Genomic DNA, 22,858 nt, shown 5'->3' on the forward strand with positions numbered 1-22,858 from the left:
TTAATTGTACTTATAGGAGTGGCTTTAATTCAGCATATTTATGAGCAAAGTACTACATGTTTTTTTTTTTAAAGGGATGTTGACAGTTTATTTTCTTAATCCTATTATTTATTAAAATACTTTCCAAAAGTCAGGTTTATTGTGCCAGCTTTGTGCCAGTAACTGCCCCCTCTCCCCACCCCCTCCCCCTAACCCCCCCCAGGTTACCAAGAAAGCGCATTATCACAACCAGATGTTTTGCATGCCACAAAGCTCTTGGATTGAATTTCTCTCAATAGGACTCCCGCTCTGAGACCAGTTTGGTTCCCATTTCATGTTGAGCATCGTGTTGATATGTGACCTTACCAGTGGTCCTAAATCAGTGCCTTGTTTGTAGCAACTCCATTCGAGGACTGGTACTCCACCTCCTAAACAGAGGAGCAGCAGACTCACTGGTCCCAAACCCCTCAAAGCTTTGTTAAAACAGCCCAGGACGGTTTTTGAGACTATTCGGAGCCATGAAGCATTTGTTCTTGGTGGTTTGGGGTTTGCTGCTGTCTCCTCAGCGGGCACATGGCAGAACAGATGACACGGCAAACTGCAAGCCGGTAACAGAACGCTTCTGTCAAGGTGTGGGATACACCACCACCCTCCATCCGAGCGGAGTCTCGGGCTACAACCTGCAGCAAATCGGTCAGATCGTGGAGACGGCCTGCTCGCCCCACGTCGCCAAACTCATGTGTCGCGTTGTCGTGCCCGAATGCAGCTCGGAGGACAACAGCCGGGTGAAACCTTGCCGAGCTCTCTGTGAGAAGGTCAAGACCGACTGCGAGCCTGCGCTCAGAGCGAAGAGTTTGTTCTGGCCGATGAGGCTGCGCTGTCATGATTTACCGGGGTCCAACTGTGTAGAGGTTAGTATGAAATCATCATGTCAAGTCAGTGACCTCTTTAGACTCTTTTAAGAATTTGTGAACAAATTTGGAAGATGTGCTTTTTAAATAGTTTGCTAAGATTTAGATGCGTGCTATTTATGAGGCTGCAACAATTAGATGGTTTGCAGATCCTTACATTTTTGTATAGATTAAACACATGACCACTCTGGCAAAACTTTAGGTGTTAATGTCCCAATAAGATGCTGACAAAATCCTGGTTTCGGTTTATTTGGCACAGTTGCTGCAAGGAAAAAAGGGCAGGCACATTTGTCATTGATGAAAATTGCAGACATCGCTGATTTATTTTTTCTGCTCCTCCAGGGCCAAGAGAACCCTGTTACTCCACCCACCCAAACAACATGCCAGACCATCACGGTCCCTCTCTGCAAAGGCCTGCCCTACACAGAAACCCTCTTGCCCAATGTTCTCGGCCACAAAACCCAGGAGGAGGCGAGCCAGAACATCCAACCGTTTTCCACACTTATGACGATGGAGTGCTCCTCTCACCTGAAGCCGTTCTTGTGCTCCGTCCACACTCCGAAGTGTGTGTCGGGAAGAGCTCAGCCTCCCTGCAGAACCCTCTGCGAGCGGGCGCGATCCGACTGTCAGACGGTGATGAGCAGTTTGGGCTTCCGGTGGCCCGAAGCCCTCAGGTGTGACGCATTTACCACCGAGTCCTGTGAAGATGTAAGTCGGCCCTCTTTGACTCTAACATCAGTAACTGAACGTCAGGCTGAATAACCTGCCAGTCATCTCCGGTTGAATGTTTTAAGCCTGCACCTCTTGGTGTGTACAGATGTTTGCTTTTTTTTTTTTTTTTTTTTTTTTTTTTGTGCCTGTAACTGCACCCGACAGTGATGTCACTGGGCCCTGAAGTAAAAAAAAAAATAAAAATAAATAAAGCTTCAGTCCTTACTGTGATTTATAGTCAGGAAACCCAGTTCGTATGATGGTTTGCCCGGCCACTCTGAGGGGTGGACCGATCAGTGACGAGTGGGGGTGGCTAAGTGTGATGACGTTGAAGTAAAACCAAGTGGCAACCAACTGTGACGTCACCTATTAGTTTTTAAAACGGCCGTTATGAAGGCTCGGGTTCTGATTTTTCGCCATCTTGCTAGTTCGGAGCGGCTTGGAACCGGTAGCGACCATATTTGGATGAGCTTGGGGGGGGAGGGGTGGAGCGAGCGGTGGATCTGACTCGATCTGATTGGAAACCCGGCGATACTACGTCCCGCCCACCGATAGCCGTAACCTGTCTGCACCACTGGCCTGTCAATCAAACAGGCTCAAAAACACGGCTTTTTAAATCTAATTTTCTGATTAATGACGGGATTATTTTCAGATGGACCGCTGGAAAACTAATAAGAAGCAGCGACTTTAGCTACCAAAACTGAAATAACTCGTGGAGAAATTTTGTTGACTTAGAATTTGATGAGACAAGTTGAATGGCAGTCTATGGAGCCGGAGCTGCTTTGGAGCCAACCTCTAGTGGCACTCTGTGGTATTGCAGTTTAAGGCACTTCCGCATCAGCTTCATTTATCAGACCCTACGTCCACTTTTATATTATATACCATCGAACCAACAATAGTGGCTGTGGTAGAGTTTTGGTGCACAACATACATTATATGGTGGTCAATGACGGTTAAATAGTTCATAAATTACCCTCGACAAATATTTGTTACAAAAGCAGACCCTGGTCAGACAATTATTAAATTGTCACTTTTTTTTTCTTTTTTTTTTTTTTAAAGCACTTTGGCTGTAAGAATAAAAGTCTTTAGATAATGAAAACTACGTGAGAAAAAACATTGTTCACACTTACCTGATTTACATTTCTGTTCATCCAGGTTCCAATCTTCAGTGACATTCAAACATCTTCTGCAACGTGTCAGGAAATCACTAATTCTATTTGCAAAGAGCTGCCTTACACTCAAACCGCGCTGCCCGGCGTCCTCGGCCACAGAACCCAGGACGATGCAAGCTTGGAACTACACCAATTTTTTCCACTCATAAAAGTGGGATGCTCCCCTCATTTGAAGCAGTTCCTGTGCTCCGTCTACTTTCCCGAGTGTGTGTCGGGGAAACCTCGGTCTCCCTGCAGGACGCTCTGTGAGCAGGCGCGGTCCGGCTGCGAGCCGCTGATGATCCAGTTTGGCTTTCCGTGGCCTGCGCCCCTCAAGTGTGACGCATTCACCACCGAGTCCTGCGAACACGTAAGTCTGCCCCGTCTGCGTCATGAAAGCCTCATTTTTTTAACAACGATTCTTAGTTTCTGGTGATTATACGCTGATGAAAAACACAATGTGTGATCGTGTGCACTTGTTTTCTCCAGTATGGCGTGAGCAGCAGTGGGGGCCTCTGCGAGCCGATCACCATCCCGATGTGCCAGGGCCTGTCCTACAACCAGACCATCGTTCCCAATCTCCTGGGCCACACGAGCCAAAGAGATGCGTTCATGAAGATGTCCTTTTTCAACTCCATGGTGACGGCTGTGTGCTCGGTGGACATACGCCTCTTCCTGTGCCGGGTGTACATCCCGCAGTGTGTGGCGGGGCAGGTGCAGCAGCCCTGCAGGTCGTTCTGTGAGAAAGCCAAACGGGGCTGCGAGGGACTGATGGCCAACTTTGGCGTTTCCTGGCCAGATGAGCTGCGGTGTAACTCGTTCCCAGAAGAAATGTGTGTATCAGTAAGTGATTAAGACTTTTTTTTGATGACAAAGGAAAAAGAAAAGTTCAGTTTAATAATGAGAGTGAATCAGAATATTTTCTTTATGTTACATCTTCAGATTTTGTTTCTGTGATTTTTACATCATATCTTCCTTTCTTTTTCAACAGGAAGACCACCGGCCTGAGGTGAACTCTTTTCTCAACAACTTCTGTTATTTATCAAGGTTTTTCACCAAAAAAAAAATACAATGGTTTTAGTATGTTATTTGTGTAATAATACCGTATATATAATACGTACTGTAATTCCCCCTCATTATTAAGTTATTATATGTTGTATAAAACAGTAACTTACATGATCCTCACTTATCTAACGATATTCATCCTTGATTCCAGATGCTGGATGCAGAAGATGTTCTTGTTAAACTGAATGCTGGAGGCTATTCTGTTCGTGGCAAATGTCAGTATATTTTTAACTCATTTTGACAACCATCCCATCATCTCAATAAGAACATTTTTCAATGATGTTTGTGTTTGTTCAATATTTAGCCCTGACTCTCAGGACTGCCCACCTGCTGTTGACTTTCATGGATGTATCCTTTGCTACTTACACAGCTGGATGTTGTGCCAGTAATTCCAGTTGATCTGCTCAGTACAGCCATATAGGACTCATATTGACTGATATCGTACTACTAATCCAGGGATCAATTATTCAATCTGGCAACTTGACATTGAAGAAATCTCCTTTTTCCAAATAGTGTTAATAAGATAAAAGTAATGTCAAACCTCATTTAGCTCCTTTAATTATCCATCCCATCCGATCACATTGTACCTATTCCTTTTTTACACCACAGTAGACAATGACTTATTCCCTAGAAAAACAAAATGTGCAGATTGTAAATGTTAAAGAGATATATTCATGTTGATTTAGCTCATTTGTGAAAAAAAAAAAAAATACCCCTAAACGATACATCAATGAAGCATTTAGAGTTTGTTTTGACGGATCAGTGATATTTTAAAATGTAGTATTTGAGGCCAATTTTAATCAAACGTGATTTGTCTGAAACATAAATATCATACATTTCCTGTGGTGTTAGAGTCCTGTGTTTGTGCTGATGTCATTCAAACAAAAATCTTGGATGAGAATTCAAAGAAAAATGCTTTTAACGAGCAGCTCATCGAACTCCACGACTCTCAGTCCTGTCTTCTAAACTCTGATTGGTGAATTGGAAACAAGTATCCTTTTGGTACACGGCATGTTTTATGCTCTTTAACCGTAACTTTCAGGCAGACAAAAGTGGAGACTTGGATGTGGTGGAGTTCTTCAAACTGGAGCACTATGTGGCTGTTATCAGGAGAGAGTATGTGGGGAGTTACGAGAGCAGCAGTCCGCCCTCTGTCACTCAGAACCAGATGAAAAGGGCTATGACTGCCCGAGGTATGTCATCTGTCATAGTACAGTAAAAATACACACATTGTCAGGACTCACAATACTGACGGAAGTAGTAGTTGGGATTCAGTGACACGTGCAAATCTGGAGAGCAAATGTGGTCCTGCATGAACAGCCAAGGAACCCAAAGTTCAAATTTATTTTGCTCACGTCACATTTTTTGATGCAATACAACAAAATTGACCAAAACAAGCAACAAGTTTGCAGCTATCATCCAGAAGCTTTTCAATATTTTCCAGAAGACAGTGAGTGACTAAGTTCTAGTTCAATAAGTGAATTGAACTTCATTCGTTATTGTCTTTTGTGATGCAGAATACAATTTAGACGACGAAACCTTCGAAGTTCTGTGGAGGGAATATCGCTCCCAAGCTGGGATCGACTACGACAATTATATGGCGGTTCTGACGAAACTTCAGATCCTCAAAGGTAACGGATCACACTGGGTTTTAGCTGTGCACCAATTCTACACACTACATAATGTTTTCTACACGAAACAGGGCGAATGGTGCATTTAAAAGAGACAGAATTAAGTATTTGCAGTAGATATCAGGAATCAGACTAAGTCCACTATATATATTTTTTTCTATTACATTATATTAATATGTTTTGGAGGCTGCTTTAAATTTACATTGTCGCAGAGCCGTTGTCCAAAGACCTTCAGTGCAAACCTCTATCTGACTATCTACTGTGTTATTGCAGAGTTGGAGCACTGTTATAGGAATCAATTATATTATAGGAATATTATCTATAATAATATACATTTTACGATACAAAGTGTAAAAAATTGTGAACAATTCAGGTAAAAGTCAGGTAGTTGAGGTTTTAAATTTGTGCTTCCTGTCTCAGATCGTTTCAAGGCCCATCTGTTGAGTTTGCCGTGTGACTGCGTAATCGCCAGCTTCTCGCTCAAGCAGGTCAGTTTGCATGTTTTGATCGAATGGTATTTAATGTAGCCACTGTATAAATGTTGTTTATTTATCTACAACTACAAGAAATAATTTCAAATAGACAGTAGTATCACTTAACTACTAACAAGTAGTAAAGTACGCCATAGATATTAAGATTGATTTATACCATCATGTGGCATTTATGCAGATGAACTCATCTTTTTGAACTCGTCTTGATGTGTATTTATTTCTAGAACTGAACATTTGTATCTAATTGTGTTTTTATACTCAAAATATTTTTTTCAGTTCATGAAATCAGCCGTAATCTGAGGATCAAGCAGAGCTGAACGGACCAGAAGAGGAAATAGTTTCGTAGCAGTTTAGTAGCACATAACTGTAGAAACCACATATATGATTATGAATTCGTTCATCATTTTTATTGACAAGCCTTCTTTGTATTAAGTACAGAAACATTAAAAATGACATTAAACACTGAAAATAATCAATTACACAAACAGTGGATTTAAAAAATATATACATAATGTTATGTTGGAATAATATTTTTTCAAAAACACACATCTATAATTGTGTATATATCACAAGCATTAAAGAAACCAGAGAGGCATTTAAAATAAAATTGGTGAAATGTGTATGAAGCATGTCCATATAAAAAACACCGATAAGCAGTTGATTCTTTTTATTCACATTCTACATCACATCTTGCAATAAAATTTGGATTGATTCAGTTAATTTAATACATTGACCAGTGTATGTTAACAACCCGAAAAAACTGAAATAATGTGCAAATGAAATACTTCTTTTAGGTCATTTAGGTGACGAATATCACCTGCATGTATTAAACAACCGACTTGTTCCCACTGGATCAAGGAGGATGTCAGACTATTGCTCACAGCCTCATTTTCATCATCAGTTTTTTTTTCCCTCGCTTTGATTGTAGGCTGGAAACTCATTTCATATTAATGCTGATTGGTCCCCTGTGGAGGGTGGACCAATCAGCGACCAGTTAGGGTGGCTCAGTAAAATTTGTTTTAATGTAGTTGCAGCAGTGGTAGAGTTTTGAGTCATATGGAGGTCAGTGCCAATCGGTTAAAGTCTGCTCCATTAGTTTCAAATGCAACTACTGGAAATGCTTCTCTCTGGAGTGTATACAGACCCGTATATCTACACAGTGAATTTGAGTCTGGAAACCCCAGACTAGCAGGATCTAAGGCCCGGCAATATTATATCATTAGGTGACACAGATTTACCTTAGAGAAAAACACATGAGTTTCTCATGTGTTCCCATGGGACACATGTGATCACATGTACTGACACATGTTTACCACATGTTGCAGTACATAGTGACATGAGGAGGCTATGTGAAAAAGTGTTTACATGGGAATCTACATGGGTTTTACAAAACGCCATAGAAATGTACCAAAACCACATGTCTCCCATGAGCAAAATACATGCTTCACGTGTACGATCATACGTGATCACGTGTAAGTTTTTGCACGAGAAATTAGTGTTTTTTCTGTAAGTGAAAAATAAATCTCATTGATATCATTAATCTGACAACCAGGAAGGATTATCAGTTTAGATTAAATACTTGTTACCTCATACATAACAATTTCACAAAATAAAATTGTATTATATTCGCTGACCCTTCTTGTACAAGAGAAACTGTTTTGTTTTTTTTCTTCTAAATTGAGTCAGAAAATGTTGCATTTTTGGTCTGATTGTGATGATTTCTTTTCAGCCTTTTACAATCTGTATTGAGTTTTGAAAAACCTGAACTGGGATGCAGTAAATGTCGAGTAAAGCAACAACATACTGATCTCAGGTGTTAACAATCAGATCACTAGTCGGTGTCACAGTTCTGGTATCCTACATAATCTCTTATCCACTGCTGGAAAATGATCTTTTCAGAACAATGCATGATTCACCAGAAAAAAGTGTAGAATCCTCTGCTATCACACACAAGATATAAAAGAGCAAAACAACTCAATGTATTTTTTTAAGTGCCTATAATCAGCGGTTATATTCTGTAATATCTGATTTGTTTGGTCCCCTTGTGGGAAGGAGAAACAAGTCGGGAGTACGAGTCGAGATATTGTCAGCTATTAAGTTGATATGATGAGCTTGTTCGCCAACAGTTCTTCGTTTCCAGCATTTACAGAGCGGTCAAAACTCCAGCATCATGTTGACCCTGATGAAGGCCAAGAGCCAAAATGACGTTGGTCAAATATTAAAGTTGTTCCACATACTGCAAGTGTTGCTGGAGTTTCGACCGCTTGTAAGATTCTGTTTCCCTCTCGTTCACGTCAGCAGTAGGTGAAGTTGTGCCAGAAACCTTTATCTTGCATATAACGAGCAGCATTATCCTTCATTTGGTCTGGTGTTGGCACCTGATAAAGTTCAGTCCTCACTCTTTTAGCGCTGTATAACTTTATCTACTCTTGAGGGAGATTTCTTTCAGCTGCGAATTGCAGCACAATGCTCAAAAGCTAATATATAAAGTAATAATAAAGAATTAAAACTCAATAAAACAATAAAATACAAACTCTACTGTAAAATACAAATCCAACACAAAATATGACAATCAAAAACAAATTATCAAAGTGAGAAACTGTAATTTGGATGACACATTTTAAAAATGGATTGAAATTATATATTTTTTAAAGATATATCAATGTTAATATGAATATGGTAAAATATCAATGTGTTAGGGTGTTAGTTAATGTTTGCCTGGTTATAACTCAGTGCATCAATGATGCATGAAACAATCTGGAAATTCAATTCAATTCAAATGAACAAATTCATATGAAAACATGTATTTTTGACTGACATCAGCTCTCTTCCTGCGTGGTCTCCTCCAGTGTTTCTCTCGCAATCTTTTTCTCTTTGTGTCTCCTGCTCTCTTTCTCTCAGCCTCCTTTTCCGTCTTTCTGCTTTCCACATCCCGTTCTCTCTCATCTCTTCTTGCTCTCTCTGTCTTCAACATTGCATTCTTTCCGTACATTTTTTTTTAGTCTGACAACTCTCAGTTGTCTCTTCCTCTGTACCTCCTGCCCGTTCCTCTCTTTGACTCCTCACTTGTCTCTCCTGCCAAATTCTATTTAAAATAATTTAGTGAGATTATGTACACGTTTATGTTTTCTTTCTAACCAAATTTTGGGTTTGAACTATAAAGATCTGTCACAAACAGCACAAACTTACAATATTTCTATTTTATAAAATATATATTTATAAAGAATATTTGTGTATGGTAATAAACTATACTACATAAAACTATATTAGGACTCCATAATTATTCTGGCTTTGTGTTGTTGTTATATTGAGCCTATACGTTCTACGCCCTAACCACTGCTACAAAACATGGTGTGTTGTTTCCTTGTTACATTAGGAAACAACAAAAAATAGTTTTGATTAAATAACATGTCCAAACATTTTGTGAAATAACAAGAAAGAGTTGTGACATAAGATGATCACAAGAAGCAGAAACTGAATAAGCTGGTACATCCTACCAAGTTTCTAAATGATTTCATACTAATATAAATCTTTTGTACAGATGCTTCAGAGGGTATTCAGACCCCCTTCACTTTTTCCACTTTGTATTGTAGATTTAAGACCATTTTCTCTGTCAGTGCTGCTGAAAATCCTTTCTTAACTCTGTTCTATCAATTTAATTTCCAACCGGTGGAAATCAGTCAAGTTCTCGACACATCTCAACGAAAATTTAAGTAAACAGGATGCACCTGAACACAATTTGAAGTGCCACTGCAAAGGGTCTGGATTATTTAGTGAATACGAGATTTCAGTTTGAGATTTTTACAAGTTTACAAACATTTTTAAATATGTATTTTCACTTTGCCATTATAGGTCATTGAGTAGATTGATGGGAAAAAATGAAATGCACTCCTGTGCGCCACCTCCCCAAAGCCGTCTCCCCGACGTGCACCGCGCGAGGGACCGCATATCCCCGCTTAAAGTTGCTATTTTTGGCTCGTTTTCTGTCTCCAGCAGGGGGCGCAGGCGAGCCGTTTGCCCACGCAAAACACATTTCAGATGTATCGTCTCACCACGCAGGATGTATGTGACACGTTTCGTGAGGTTTCAAGCATCCTTTGACCTTAAACATCAACTTCCTATGTCACGGCGAGCGAGCCGTTTGGCCACGCCCACTCGCAAAACACATCAGATGTATCGTCTCACCACGTCGAGCCATTTGGCCACGCCCACTCGCGACTCGAATATGATAAAGCCTCCAAAAAGGCAAATTGCTTTTCGTAAGAATAAGAACGAGAAGAACAATTCTTTGAAAAACAATAGGGCTTTGCACCATTGGTGCTCGGGCCCTAATAATTAGTTTTACTGTATCTAACACAAAGACACTGATGAGTTAAAGGGATCAGTCCTGATCCTGAAAGCAGGGTAGACTGGCTCAGTGAATGAGGTGCGGAAGGTATGAAGGTGGATTTGTTTGTCGGACGAGACACTGAAGAAGGACAGAGTGCCAGCCAGATAGTCCAGGTACACTCCCACTCTGTTGGAGGTGGGGTCACAGATGGATGCTTTTTGGTCGTTGTGCAGCACAGACCAACTCTCACTGGAGCACTGCATGCTCCAGGACTGGTCAGTCCTTCCAAGACAGGAGTCCTGGCCTTCCCCTCTCCTTCTGATTCCTCTGTAGGTCACTGCTATGTAAACCTGTCCTTCCCACTCCACCTCCCAGTAACAGCGGCCAGTCAGACCATCTGCACACATCAGCTGTTTCCAGTAGTCAAACCTCTCTGAATGATCAGGATATGGCTGCTTCTCTCGCCCCATCCTCACTTTTCTGTTGCTGTCAGACAGTATGAGGTTTCTGTGTGCTGTGTTTGGGTCCAGTGTGAGTTCACACGAATCTGATGGGAGAGACAAAAAGACACAATCAGTTTTTTGTATCTGACCAGTTCTTCTAATAGTTAATGATTTACAACACTTACTTTTAAACATGATTATGGTATTGTTTAGATTTTTGTCCAAAAATATTTTCAAAAGATTCTAAATAGATAGTAAATAAATAAGTGTAGTAAACGTGTCAAAAATGATTAGCACTGAGAGCCCCTTTTTTCACTTACATGCATGGGACCAGTGAGCTGACTGTTAACACCTGAGATGCATTTTCACTTACAGACATGCGAAGAACATATTTTTCAAACTTTCATGGTGATGTTTGGATTTTTTTTTTAATCTAGTCCTGATTTCATTTGTCTAATACCGCTGTTTTTATGATCGAATAGCCTAAAAATTAATACCATTGTCATCACACCTAACTGTACTTTGTGTTAAGTGCTAATTTGTAAACAACTGCATGCTGCCAACAGTCAAACTAGAATACATTATATCTGCTACAGATCAGCATGTTAGCATTGTCACGGAGAGCATTACTGTGATTCAAAGTTTCAAAGGAAGCTCCTGGCCATGTTTTTAGGAAATAAAATAACCAGAAAGACAGACTGGTAGAACTTTTCTCGGGTGAGGGAGGTGGAGGCAGCCAATTTAATGAAAAAAAAAAAAAAAAAAAAAAGTATATATTAATGGAGATAGCTCTCAAACAGATCATTAGCTTGTGAACTAAAGGAGGTTCTGAAAGAGTATTTCAGCATTTTACTGAACGAATAATTGTTGACACAAATGCAGTGGGGAAACTGAGGGGTTGCCTGTTGTGCAGTTTTGTAAAGGAATAAGATCCAGATGTTTGTTGGAGCAGAAACCAATTAAGGGTCAAATGAGCTCAACATACATACAGGTAAGGAGCTCTTCGCCTGCTGATGTAAACAGCTGAAATCCTACATTTCAGATTGGTGGCTCTCACCAGCCGCATGCTTAACCACTCCTGGCCAAAACATTTTCTCAATCATTGTTATATAACAAAAAAAAAGAACATGCTTACACTTCTTTAGACCAGGTTTTATGAACTGTGATCCACCATGGTCCACCCTGGTACAAGAATAAAGATAAGTAAACATGCAATCCTAGTTCATCAAGAGAATCTACAAATCACATAGTGAGCGCTTTTATACGCATGCCGTTGTCTGATCATACCTGAGCATGTCCAATCTCCACTCTGGATTCTTCAGTCCATCAGAAAGCATGTTTGCTTCATTCCCTCCTGGATTATTGTAGCTCAGATCCAACTCTTTTAGATGAGAGTGGTTGGATTTCAGAGCTGAGGCCAGGGAAAAACAGCCTTTCCTTGTGATAAGACAGCCTGACAGCCTAAACAAATAAAAATACGCAGATTTTAGTTTCTTTGTTTTCAAACAACTTGTTTTTTCTTTTTTGTGGGAACAAACTTGTAAACAAGTGTTTCGTGAAAAGCAAGGCTTGAAGGAGCAGTGTGGGATTTAGTAGCTTCTAGTGGTGAGGTTGCACATTGCAACCAACTTTACACCCTTTTCCACTGTACAAAAATATACAGTGGCTGTAAAAACTCACAAAAAAATGTTAGAAGTTCTCTCCAGAGGCATCGTTTGGTTTGTCCCTTCCGGGCCACTGTAAAAACATGGCAGTGCAACATGGCAGCCTCCGTGGAAAGGAACCCGGTCCATATGTAAATTGGAAGGGTTCATTCGAAGCTACTGAAAACACAACTATTCTTTCTGCATTTCAAGGATTTATACACTAATGGAAACATAAATATGAATATTCTATTCTATTTATGCCAGTAGATCCCTCTAAACCCCCCTTATTTTAAGTCCAAACCACAATTTGAAGGGCCAAGCCCTATTCAACTCCAGCTATCTCTTGTGCACTACTTTTACACTCATGTAGTTATTGTGCACTGTATTGCATGTGGATTTTTTTCCACCTAAACCTCGGACGGCTTCACCTCTTCAACTTACTTCATGCATTACAGAAGATTGTTGGGATATATACCTAGCAAAACCTGACAGAGAAAAGGGGTTTGCAAATGACAATGGCTGCTTTATTTAATGGCAGGTCATCACACGTCTGCTCTCTCTGTAAGACCCATGGTTCCCTCCAAAAACACCCTGTGCCAGCCTCTGGTGATGACACATAATGATACTTTTGACATTGTATATGCTTCCTTTGTGCAATATTATTAAGAATCCCTGCATACATTTTCATTGCTATGCCGATGACACCCAGGTATATCTCTCAATAAAACAAATCAGTCAGTGAAACTTCAAGTTTGTCTTGAAGACATAAAGGCTTGGATGACCTGCACTTTTCTACTTCTAAGTTCAGACAAAGATGAAGTTATGTTTTTAGTCCTAAGCACTTGAGGAACTCTCTCTATAACCCATATAGCTACTCTGGATTGTATTGCCTTGGCTTCCAGTAGAACTGTGAGGAACCCCGCAGTTGTTTTTGACCTGGATATATCCTTATAAGTCACGCACAAAGCAAGTCTCATGGACCAAAATTATAAACGTCCTGTCTCTGAGTGATGCTGAAAAACCCGTCCATGCATTTGTGACATCTAGGTTGAACTATCGTAATTCCTTTCTGTCATGATGTCCCACTAACTCTGAAAAGCCTAGTATCCCAGTTAAGCACGTTGCTCTCAGAGTGCAGGCTAACGTGTATTACCTTTGTTCAAAAAGTAGAATGGGAGGCAGAGCCTTCAGCTATCAGGCTCTTCTCCTGCAGAACAAGCTCCCTGTTGCAGGCGGGAGGCAAACAACCTCTCTACCATGACGATCCTCACCTAAGCTAAGATTAAAATGGTCATCTAGAAAACAAACAGAAGGGTCCTGACCTGAGAGTTTCCAGTGTGCACTGTGGACTCTTCAGTGCTTTACAGAGCAGCTTCACTCCTGAATCCTGCAGGTCATTGTTACTCAGATCCAGCTCTTTCAGAGTGGAGGACTTGGAGGTGAGAACTGAGGCCAGAGCTTCTAAGCTTTTCTTTGAGAGGTTACAGCAACTCAGCCTAAAGACACAGAAGCAAGACATTAACAACAAATAGAGCGTTAAGGTTTTTTTTTTAATATATTTAAGGGATGTAGCGTTTCTTTAACTTACACAGCTTTAGTGGAGACTTTGACAACTGGCAGCAGCTTCAGCAGAGCCTCCTCCGAAGCGCAGTATTTCTTAAGGTCAAACATGTCCAGCCTTTCTTCTGAAGTCAGCAAGATGAAGACCAGAGCTGACCACTGATCAGGAGACAGTTTACGTGGGCAAACAAATCCGGATCTCAGGAAATCTTGGATCTTCTCGGTCAAAGAATAGTCCTTTAGCTCCATCAGACAGTGAAACAGATTGATGTTTTTCTCAGAACAGGAATCGTCACTAATCTTCATCTTGATGTGCTGCACTGTTTTCTCATTGGTCAACGAGCTGCTTCCTCTCTGTATCATCAGGCCTTTTAGGAGGGTCTGATTGGTCTCCAGTGAAAGACCCAGGAGAAAGCGGAGGAACAGGTCCAGGTGTCCATTTGGACTCTCTAAGGCCTTGTCTACGGCACTTTGGTAAAACGATGTTGGATCAGATCTGCCTCTGAACAGATTGGACCACAAGGAAGGTGGTTGTTCTTCTGACAGCAGATTGATACCAGAGTTGATGAACTTCAGATGGACATGAAGAGCAGCCAGGAACTCCTGAACACTGAGATGCACAAAGCAGAACACCTTGTTTTGGTACAGCCCGCTCTCCTCCTGAAAGATCTGTGTGAACACTCCTGAGTACACTGAGGCTGCTCTGATATCGATGCCACACTCTGTCAGGTCGGATTCATAGAAGAAGAGGTTGCCTTTCAGCAGCTGCTCAAAAGCGAGTTTTCCCAGAGACTCAATCATCTTCCTGGTCTCTGAACTCCAGGGTGCATCTGTCTCAGCTCCACCATCATACTTGATCGTCTTCATTTTGGACTGAACCACCAGGAAGAGGATGTACATCTCAGTCATGGTTTTGGGCGACTCTCCTCCGTCTTTGCTCTTCAACATGTCCTCCAGAACTGTAGCAGTGATCCAGCAGAAGATTGGGATGTGACACATGATGTGGAGGCTTTGGAATGTCTTGATGTGAGAGATGATTGTGCTGGCCATTCCTTCATCTTTACATCTCTTCCTGAAGTACTCCTCCTTCTGTGGGTCATTGAAACCTCTGACTTCTGTAACCATGTCAACACACTCAGGAGGGATCTGATTGGCTGCTGCCGGTCGTGTGGTTATCCAGAGGCGTGCGGAGGGAAGCAGATTTCCCTTGATGATGTTTGTCAGCAGTACATCCAGTGAGGTGGACTCTGTAACATCAGTTAGTATCTTGTTGCTGTGTAAATCCAGAGGAAGTCGACACTCGTCCAGACCATCAAAGATGATCAAAACCTGGAACTCTTCAAACCTGTACATTCCTGCTTCTTTGGTTTCAGGAAAAAAGTGATGAATAAGTTTCACCAAACTGAACTCTTTCTTTTTCAGCACATTCAGCTCTCTAAAAGAAAACGGAAATGTGAACTGAATGTCCTGGTTGGCTTTGTCTTCAGCCCAGTCCAGAACAAACTTCTGTGTTAAGACTGTTTTCCCGATGCCAGCCACTCCCTTCGTCATCACCGATCTGATTGGTTCATCTCTTCCAGGAGAAGGTTTGAAGATGTTTTCACATCTTACTGTTCTTTCTGGTCTGGCTGGTTTCCTGAATGCTCTTTCAATCTGTCTGATTTCATGTTCACTGTTGACCTCCGCATCCCCTCCTTCTGTTATGTACAGCTCTGTGTAGATCTGATTCAGAAGGGTTGGATGTCCTGCTTTAGAGATTCCCTCAAACATACACTGAAACCTATTCTTGAGACTAGATTTTAGTTTACGTTGACACATGGCTCCAATAGTTCCTAGGAAGTGAAAAATTACAAAATTGTATGAGATTAAACCTGTTTTATTACAGGTATAAAAATTTCCCAACTTTAAAACAACAATAGTCCATTTTGACTGTTAGGGAACAGGAAAATCATAAAAAATAGATACAGATACAAACCCAAACATATCAAAACTACTGTCTATGTACACATCCGGCAGAGAGCAGAATTAGCAATTATTTGGATTTTGTAATTATTTGACACAAAGGACTTTGACGTAAAATCTTTGGGGGCACAAAATCCCAAAATGCCGACAAAAAAATTGCCAGCAAAGATGAAAAATGTCTTGCGCTATTAGTCATCCTTACTGGCATTTTTAACAATCTGAATTCAGGACTTGAGGGTAACAATGCATTGCTCTTAATTGTCTCTGACCAGCTCACCTCACTCCTCCTAAATTGTATTTTTTTATCTGAAAATTGAGATGTGCAGTTTGATATGATGGGCAGGGTTTGATTGATTAGGTTAATTTATTCGCCTATGAGGTCCAAGAATAAAATAACTTGAGTTATACAAATTTACAACTTCTGCAGTTTTTCTCTGCTGCATCTACTTTATTAAAAGCCTCTTACTGTTCTGCAGAGAGTCAGCCAGCTTCTCGTGCTTCATACTCCTCATGACCTCCAGTGTGATATTCAGAAAAGACTGTCTGGTTCTCCTCCTCTGATCTTCCTCTTCACCATTAGTCACGTCCTCACCTTGGCTTTCGAAGCCTTGTGAGTAATCTGCACTCAGAATTCTACGGAACGTCTTCAGCTCGTTCTTCACAAGAAGAAAAATGTTCTCCTCAAGAGCCTGTAATAAAAAATATGAATTTAAATTTTGTCTTGGAAACTCATCTCCATCTGCCGAAGACTACACATTTAATATTTTGATATCAATGACCACTCCTCTTCACCGGACAATGAATCATAATCATTAGCGTAATTAAAACAACAAAATATTGTGAAATTTTTTTAAACTTTATTACAGTGATCCAAAGTGAAATACGCAGCATGTAATGTTCATACTGACGGATTGTAAATCCTTTTGCTACTTCAGGGAATATTGGTTTTATGCATAACTTTAAGATCTATAAAGAGAATATCAATTTCATTAGTATCCATCCTGTCAAAAAGGCTTCAGCTGAGCTTAGTACATAAACAAGACAGAGCTACACTTCATTTCAGGGGTGCTTTGAGACAAATGCCAATCATATTTATCAAATTGACAATTATATGTACGTGTGTTAACAATACAAGAATCAGCTTGGTTTTGTTCAAAGTTGAAAAAGTGTGCAACATTGTGTGTAGTTGTCCAACTAAGTGCTCTGCAGACTATAATTTCCTGTTTTATGTTGAAAGTTAATTTTGAAAAAGAAAAACAGACTAACAGCCCACTGCTTTTGCCAGTCTTGGACCAGTGCATGTATTGTACACAGAAAGCAATTAGAAATTGATTACCTAAAAAAACTCAACATAAATATTTTCCAAAAATCTTAAGTATTTCTTATATTTGTGACGGTCGTATTTTGAGGTTTTAAGAATGTTTATACAGTTACTAACCAGAAATATGGAGTCCAGGTCTGTTGGACTGGAAATGCAAAACTCTGACGTTTTCTGGTGAAATCTGTGGAGAAAACATGATTCATTAGTGATGGATGACCTGACTGCTATACTGTATAATTTAACACAGCAATGAAAATTGATTTATACAAAAGTTACTCTTTTGGGATGCACAGCTTGTTAAGAGGAAACTGTCCTATCCTGCTATCATGCAAGTCTGACAAAACAAAAGGTTTGAAAAGAAATGGGAAGTTATGAAAACAACGCAATAGACTAGAAACGGTTCTGTTATTATGAAGATGCTAAGAAATGTTATAATTTTGTTGTTCCGATTTCTATGAAAATGAAGTTTCAGATGGAACTGATTATGTTCAGTTGCATTATCTAGTTTTAAGATTTTTCATTTTTGACCACGTTTCTACTTTCGACATCTCTGGGTCAAAGTTTTAAAGATTTACAGGTGGGTGACAGTTACACTGAAGACAAAAAGTATTTGGAAACAGGTTTGTGATTACAAAAATAGAATGCAGACAGATTCATTTTGTAAGAAAAAAGTTTTGATTTACTTTGAAAATGAATCTTGCTGTTTAAAAGCAACAGGGTAATCCATGGATCTGTCGCTCTTCAAGGACTCACAGCTCAGGACAGGAGAGTCTGTTCTTTCCTGCTCAATCCTGAAAGAAAAGGAGCATAAACAAAAGTCAGGTGAATGTTTGTGGAGCTCAGTGAATCTATACTATTATGAAAGAAATCTTTGTCTGTATGTATGTTTGTTTGTTTGTTCCTCGCATATCTGGACAATCGTTCATCTTTTCTGCATCACACTTGGTGGGTGTATTGCTGGATACCAGAAGATGTGCACTGTCAAATTTGGTGTGATTTAGACATGCAACACCCTAAAAGCTAAGAGCTTTACAGAGAGAACAGAGTGTTCCCTTTCAAATAGAATTTGTGCTTAAAAAGTGTTGTGTTGATTTACTTTGAAAATGAATCTTGCTGTTTAAAAGCAACAGGGTAATCCATGGATCTGTTGCTCTTCAAGGACACACAGCTTGCTCCAGGAGAATCTGTTCTTTCCTGCTCAATCCTGAAAGAAAAGGAGCATAAACAAAAGTCAGGTGAATGTTTGTGGAGCTCAGTGAATCTATACTATCATGAAAGAAATCTCTGTCTGTATGTATGTTTGTTTGTTTGTTCCTCGCATATCTGGACAATCGTTCATCCTTTCTGCATCACACTTGGTGGGTGTATTGCTGGATACCAGAAGATGTGCACTGTCAAATTTGGTGTGATTTAGACATGCAACACCCTAAAAGCTAAGAGCTTTACAGAGAGAACAGAGTGTTCCCTTTCAAATAGAATTTGTGCTTAAAAAGCGTTGTGTTGATTTACTTTGAAAATGAATCTTGCTGTTTAAAAGCAACAGGGTAATCCATGGATCTGTTGCTCTTCAAGGACACACAGCTTGCTCCAGGAGAATCTGTTCTTTCCTGCTCAATCCTGAAAGAAAAGGAGCGTAAACAAAAGTCAGGTGAATGTTTGTGGAGCTCAGTGAATCTATACTATCATGAAAGAAATCTCTGTCTGTATGTATGTTTGTTTGTTTGTTCCTCGCATATCTGGACAATCGTTCATCCTTTCTGCATCACACTTGGTGGGTGTATTGCTGGATACCAGAGGATGTGCACTGTCAAATTTGGTGTAAGTTAGACATGCAACACATTTAATATTAATAAACTTGAATAAAAAAGCAAACCCTAAACGGGCCAACGGCAACATCGACAAAAGTCAGGCGGAAGTATGTTGAGGTCAGTTTTTGACAAGAAAGATGTGTCCGTTACAAGTTACCACACAAACCAAATTAGAAGAAAGTTACCCGGACTGACCACAATTTATGGATATTGTATCGTTCACAGGGGTTATCTCAGGAGGTTTTCAGACTCCTAAGTTTAAACAGCATACCAGTGTTGGCTAAAGGTGAAATTAACTTGACATGCTGATGACCTGAGTTTTAATTCTAACCAATGTAATGTTTTTAACATCCATTACAAGAGCTTTACAGAGAGCCAAGAGTATTCCCTTTCAAATAGAATTTGTGCTTAAAAAGCGTTGTGTTGATTTACTTTGAAAATGAATCTTACTGTTTAAAAGCAACAGGGTAATCCATGGATCTGTTGCTCTTCAAGGACACACAGCTTGCTCCAGGAGAATCTGTTCTTTCCTGCTCAGTCCTGAAAGAAAAGGAGCGTAAACAAAAGTCAGGTGAATGTTTGTGGAGCTCAGTGAATCTATACTATCATGAAAGAAACCTCTGTCTGTATGTATGTTTGTTTGTTTGTTTGTTCCTCGCATATCTGGACAATCGTTCATCCTTTCTGCATCACACTTGGTGGGTGTATTGCTGGATACCAGAAGATGTGCACTGTCAAATTTGGTGTGATTTAGACATGCAACACCCTAAAAGCTAAGAGCTTTACAGAGAGAACAGAGTATTCCCTTTCAAATAGAATTTGTGCTTAAAAAGCGTTGTGTTGATTTACTTTGAAAATGAATCTTGCTGTTTAAAAGCAACAGGGTAATCCATGGATCTGTTGCTCTTCAAGGACACACAGCTTGCTCCAGGAGAATCTGTTCTTTCCTGCTCAATCCTGAAACAAACACAGCCATTGACAACAATCAGATGGAAGTATGTGGAGCTCAGTCTTTGATGAGGAAGATGTGCGTTACAAGTTAGCAAACCAGATTAGAAAAAGGTTACTCAGACTGTCGACAATTTACAGATATTGCAACGTTCACAGGTGCCATCTATGTGAATAGAATGTGCACTAAACAAAAGTTGCGTTAATTTACTTGGAACATGTATTGAATCGTATTTATTTATTGTGTATATAGTTTGTGTGTATCTGTGTATTTATTCATTGGTCTTAATTTTTCTAAAAAATTATATTTATCTATCTTACTTTACTGTATACTTATTTGTAATTTTTTCTTATTGTGTGCGCCTTTTTTCCCTAACTGTGTTTCTATGCTGTTGCGACAACTAAATTTCCCCACTATGGGATCAATAAAGTCTAAAGTCTAAGTCTAAGTTTGAATAGTGTGGGACGAATGCAGCCTGGAAAGCTCAAACAAACTCCACCTGTGAGGTAGAAGATGTATGTAGGCTGAGGTAAAATCCCAAGAAAATATCTTTCGCTACACTCTCATAAAACCTGAAGTACTTTCTCCAAATCCTAACTTTTAGAACAAGTGATCATTTCTAGCTGAGCTCTGACAGGGATAGTAACAGATCCTCATCTTACCTCGCAGGTATGGTTTGGCTGTCATGTTCCTCAGACTGACAGTCATTCGAGGACGGGACTCCCTCGTCTTTCTCCTCGGACTGACTCATGGTAGAATTTATACCTGAAGAAAAACAGACCCAACATGCTGTATTAGCTGGAAGAAGTAATTACAAGGCTGTTAAATCCTTCTGTGTTACTCTGCATCTGCACTGCACAGCCAGTCATTCTGATTATAAACACGGTGTATCCGAGAGTATAACAATGTGAATACTGCCTTTAGGAAAGCGTTACAATAACATCCAGTGATTGTGACGTTCTGCCTTCATCTACAGGAGGAAACAATGGCAGATAGATGTAGTTAGTTTTTCCCTGAGTCATGCGAGTCATTTGATCTGTTATCACACCTAAAAAACAGCAGAACATCAGTTTTTTGGTCTTCAACCCTGACAGTGAAGTTCCGGATCATCTGATGCAGCGGAAGCTACAGAGCAGACCAGCTATGCATGTGGTCATCCTGTCATTTTTAGAGTAGCTGCAATCCACATCTGTCACACCTGGCAGTATAGAGTTTTGTACAGTAAATGTTGGGTGATTTTTTTGGGGGGGGATTAAATAACTATTAACTAGATCAGTTATTCTATTAAACAGGTATACTAGCTGACTGTATAACTATAAAAGAGAGCAGTTACTTTATTAAACAGTTAAATTATTTTGCACTTAAAATGACACTTACTGATAGCACTTTGTAGTTTGGCTTTCTTGAAGAAATTGTATTTACTTGATTCCTGTTGTTCTGGGTTTTGTACCCTCATGGTTGAAATGCACTTATTGTAAATTGCTTTGGATAAAAGCGTCAGCTAAATGTAATGTAATGAAATGTAATTTAGCCCAAGTCAAAAAAATGTAATCTCTCCAAGGTGAAACCACATTCGGTACAAACTACATTTTCCAACTTGAGGTGGAGTACGCCATGTAACCAAGATTAACCTTGATAAAACTTCTAAATTAAAGCTTAGTATAACGTTTAGAACTAATAAGAACTAATAAGAACTAATAAGGGTGGTGCAGTGGTTAGCATTGTCGCCTCACAGCAAAAAGGTTCCGGGTTCGAATCCGGTCCTGGGCCTTTCTGTGCGGAGTTTGCGTGTTCTCCCTGTGCTTGCGTGGGTTCTCTCCGGGTTCTCCGGCTTCCTCCCATCATCCAAAAACATGCACCTCAGGTCAGGTTACCTGGCGCGCACTAGTGGCAGCCTGCTGCAGCAGTAGTGAAGAAATTTCCCCTCGGGGATTAATAAAGTGTATTAAATCTAAAATCTAATTCGTACAAGAGCACAGGCCTTTGGCCGTCTGGGCCTCGTTCGGTGGAACGGAGCATAAACAACAGCTGCGCGTTCATCGAGAGAAAGACGCGTCATATGTTCAAAAAACAGAAGTCATGCGGTACCTCAGACATTAAATATGTGGTAAGACAGAAACAACAACGTATCCAACAATGTCAAGTATTCGTTACTTTACCTTTTTCATGTCGTGGCGTAATTTGCGCCGTGAGGGAGACAAACGATGAAAGTGAAAGTAAAAAAGGAGGAAATGGCGCATGTAAAAACAAAAGGGTCCTGAGCGGCTGCCTTTGAAAACCCGGGCTGTATGTTATTTAAACATTCATAAAATGTGTTGTGGGAAAAAATTTCGAAACTAGGACCTGATTAGGTGGAGACGCATATTCATGTGGATGTATCGGGTGAGATTATTTTTTTTTCAGGGCGATGTAAAGCCTTATTTGGTAAATAAATCGACGTGGCTGTTGTTATGATCAGGAAATGGCTGAGTGTATGGCGTCGCCGAGCCTGTTCTCTAAAAGGAAGATATAGTAAAAGTTTGTCAAATTTTGAGCTACATCCATAAAAACACAGGCACTCAATTAAAAACTGCAATTTAAAATTACTATTAAAACACTACCGAACAGTATTATTAAAAAAAAAAAAAAAAAAAAAAAAAAACACTAAATACAGCATGTCTTTCTAGACTATACAAGTTCCAAAAACTTCATTTTGTAAATATTAATTTGGAAGAATTTGCCTCACTCGCCCTATAGGTCATATAATCAGATATTATATTTACTTCGTAATTAAAGGGTTGTGACAACTTGAGCCATCAAAACATTTGAATATGCATACCCTATGCATACCCTATAACCAATAACACTGTTGACTGTGTTTCTTGGTTGTTTGTATATAATATATATAGATATATACTGTA

The 22,858-nt window shown here is 39.9% G+C and overlaps 2 protein-coding genes across 3 annotated transcripts; one reads left to right on the forward strand and one right to left on the reverse strand.

Annotated features, from left to right (window-relative positions):
- Positions 1 to 497: 497 nt before the first annotated feature.
- Positions 498 to 6,337, forward strand: LOC138215967 (atrial natriuretic peptide-converting enzyme-like). Its single transcript, XM_069178503.1, has 11 exons — positions 498 to 890; positions 1,233 to 1,598; positions 2,757 to 3,122; positions 3,242 to 3,595; positions 3,744 to 3,761; positions 3,969 to 4,032; positions 4,122 to 4,165; positions 4,860 to 5,010; positions 5,335 to 5,448; positions 5,869 to 5,936; positions 6,216 to 6,337. Exons 1-11 carry the CDS (start codon positions 498 to 500, stop codon positions 6,237 to 6,239), a joined length of 1,962 nt encoding a protein of 653 aa, XP_069034604.1. The 3' UTR covers positions 6,240 to 6,337.
- On the reverse strand, positions 6,320 to 22,078 carry LOC138193056 (NLR family CARD domain-containing protein 3-like). 2 transcript variants are annotated; one of them, XM_069140839.1, is made up of 14 exons: positions 21,692 to 22,077; positions 20,621 to 20,723; positions 19,859 to 19,966; positions 19,460 to 19,549; positions 18,711 to 18,818; positions 18,298 to 18,405; positions 17,885 to 17,992; positions 17,319 to 17,382; positions 16,347 to 16,569; positions 13,947 to 15,750; positions 13,681 to 13,854; positions 12,000 to 12,173; positions 11,848 to 11,894; positions 6,320 to 10,816 (listed from the first exon to the last, which is right to left on the reverse strand). In XM_069140839.1, exons 1-14 carry the CDS (start codon positions 21,801 to 21,803, stop codon positions 10,290 to 10,292), a joined length of 3,750 nt encoding a protein of 1,249 aa, XP_068996940.1. In that variant the 5' UTR covers positions 21,804 to 22,077; the 3' UTR covers positions 6,320 to 10,289. The 2 variants fall into 2 exon arrangements, with proteins under 2 accessions (XP_068996940.1, XP_068996951.1); XM_069140850.1 differs by lacking the exon at positions 11,848 to 11,894 and having other exon boundaries at positions 10,734 to 10,816; positions 21,692 to 22,078.
- Positions 22,079 to 22,858: the final 780 nt, after the last annotated feature.

This window comes from Embiotoca jacksoni, unplaced genomic scaffold (assembly GCF_022577435.1).
Source record: "Embiotoca jacksoni isolate LCO1_2020_lvr unplaced genomic scaffold, fEmbJac1.0.p SCAF_11, whole genome shotgun sequence".
Classification (NCBI taxonomy): domain Eukaryota; kingdom Metazoa; phylum Chordata; class Actinopteri; family Embiotocidae; genus Embiotoca; species Embiotoca jacksoni.

Excerpts from the sequence above, each read along its gene's own strand:
- LOC138193056 (XM_069140839.1), bottom strand. The coding sequence starts at position 21,803 with ATGATGGGAGGAAGCCGGAGAACCCGGAGAGAACCCACGCAAGCACAG. Across the intron at positions 17,993-18,297 it reads CAGCAAGATTCATTTTCAAA|GATTGAGCAGGAAAGAACAG; the intron begins GTAAATCAACAC and ends CTTTTCTTTCAG. Across the intron at positions 17,383-17,884 it reads CAGCAAGATTCATTTTCAAA|ATTTCACCAGAAAACGTCAG; the intron begins GTAAATCAAAAC and ends TTTTCTCCACAG.
- LOC138215967 (XM_069178503.1), top strand. The coding sequence starts at position 498 with ATGAAGCATTTGTTCTTGGTGGTTTGGGGTTTGCTGCTGTCTCCTCAG. Across the intron at positions 4,033-4,121 it reads CTATTCTGTTCGTGGCAAAT|CCCTGACTCTCAGGACTGCC; the intron begins GTCAGTATATTT and ends TTCAATATTTAG. Across the intron at positions 5,937-6,215 it reads CCAGCTTCTCGCTCAAGCAG|TTCATGAAATCAGCCGTAAT; the intron begins GTCAGTTTGCAT and ends TATTTTTTTCAG.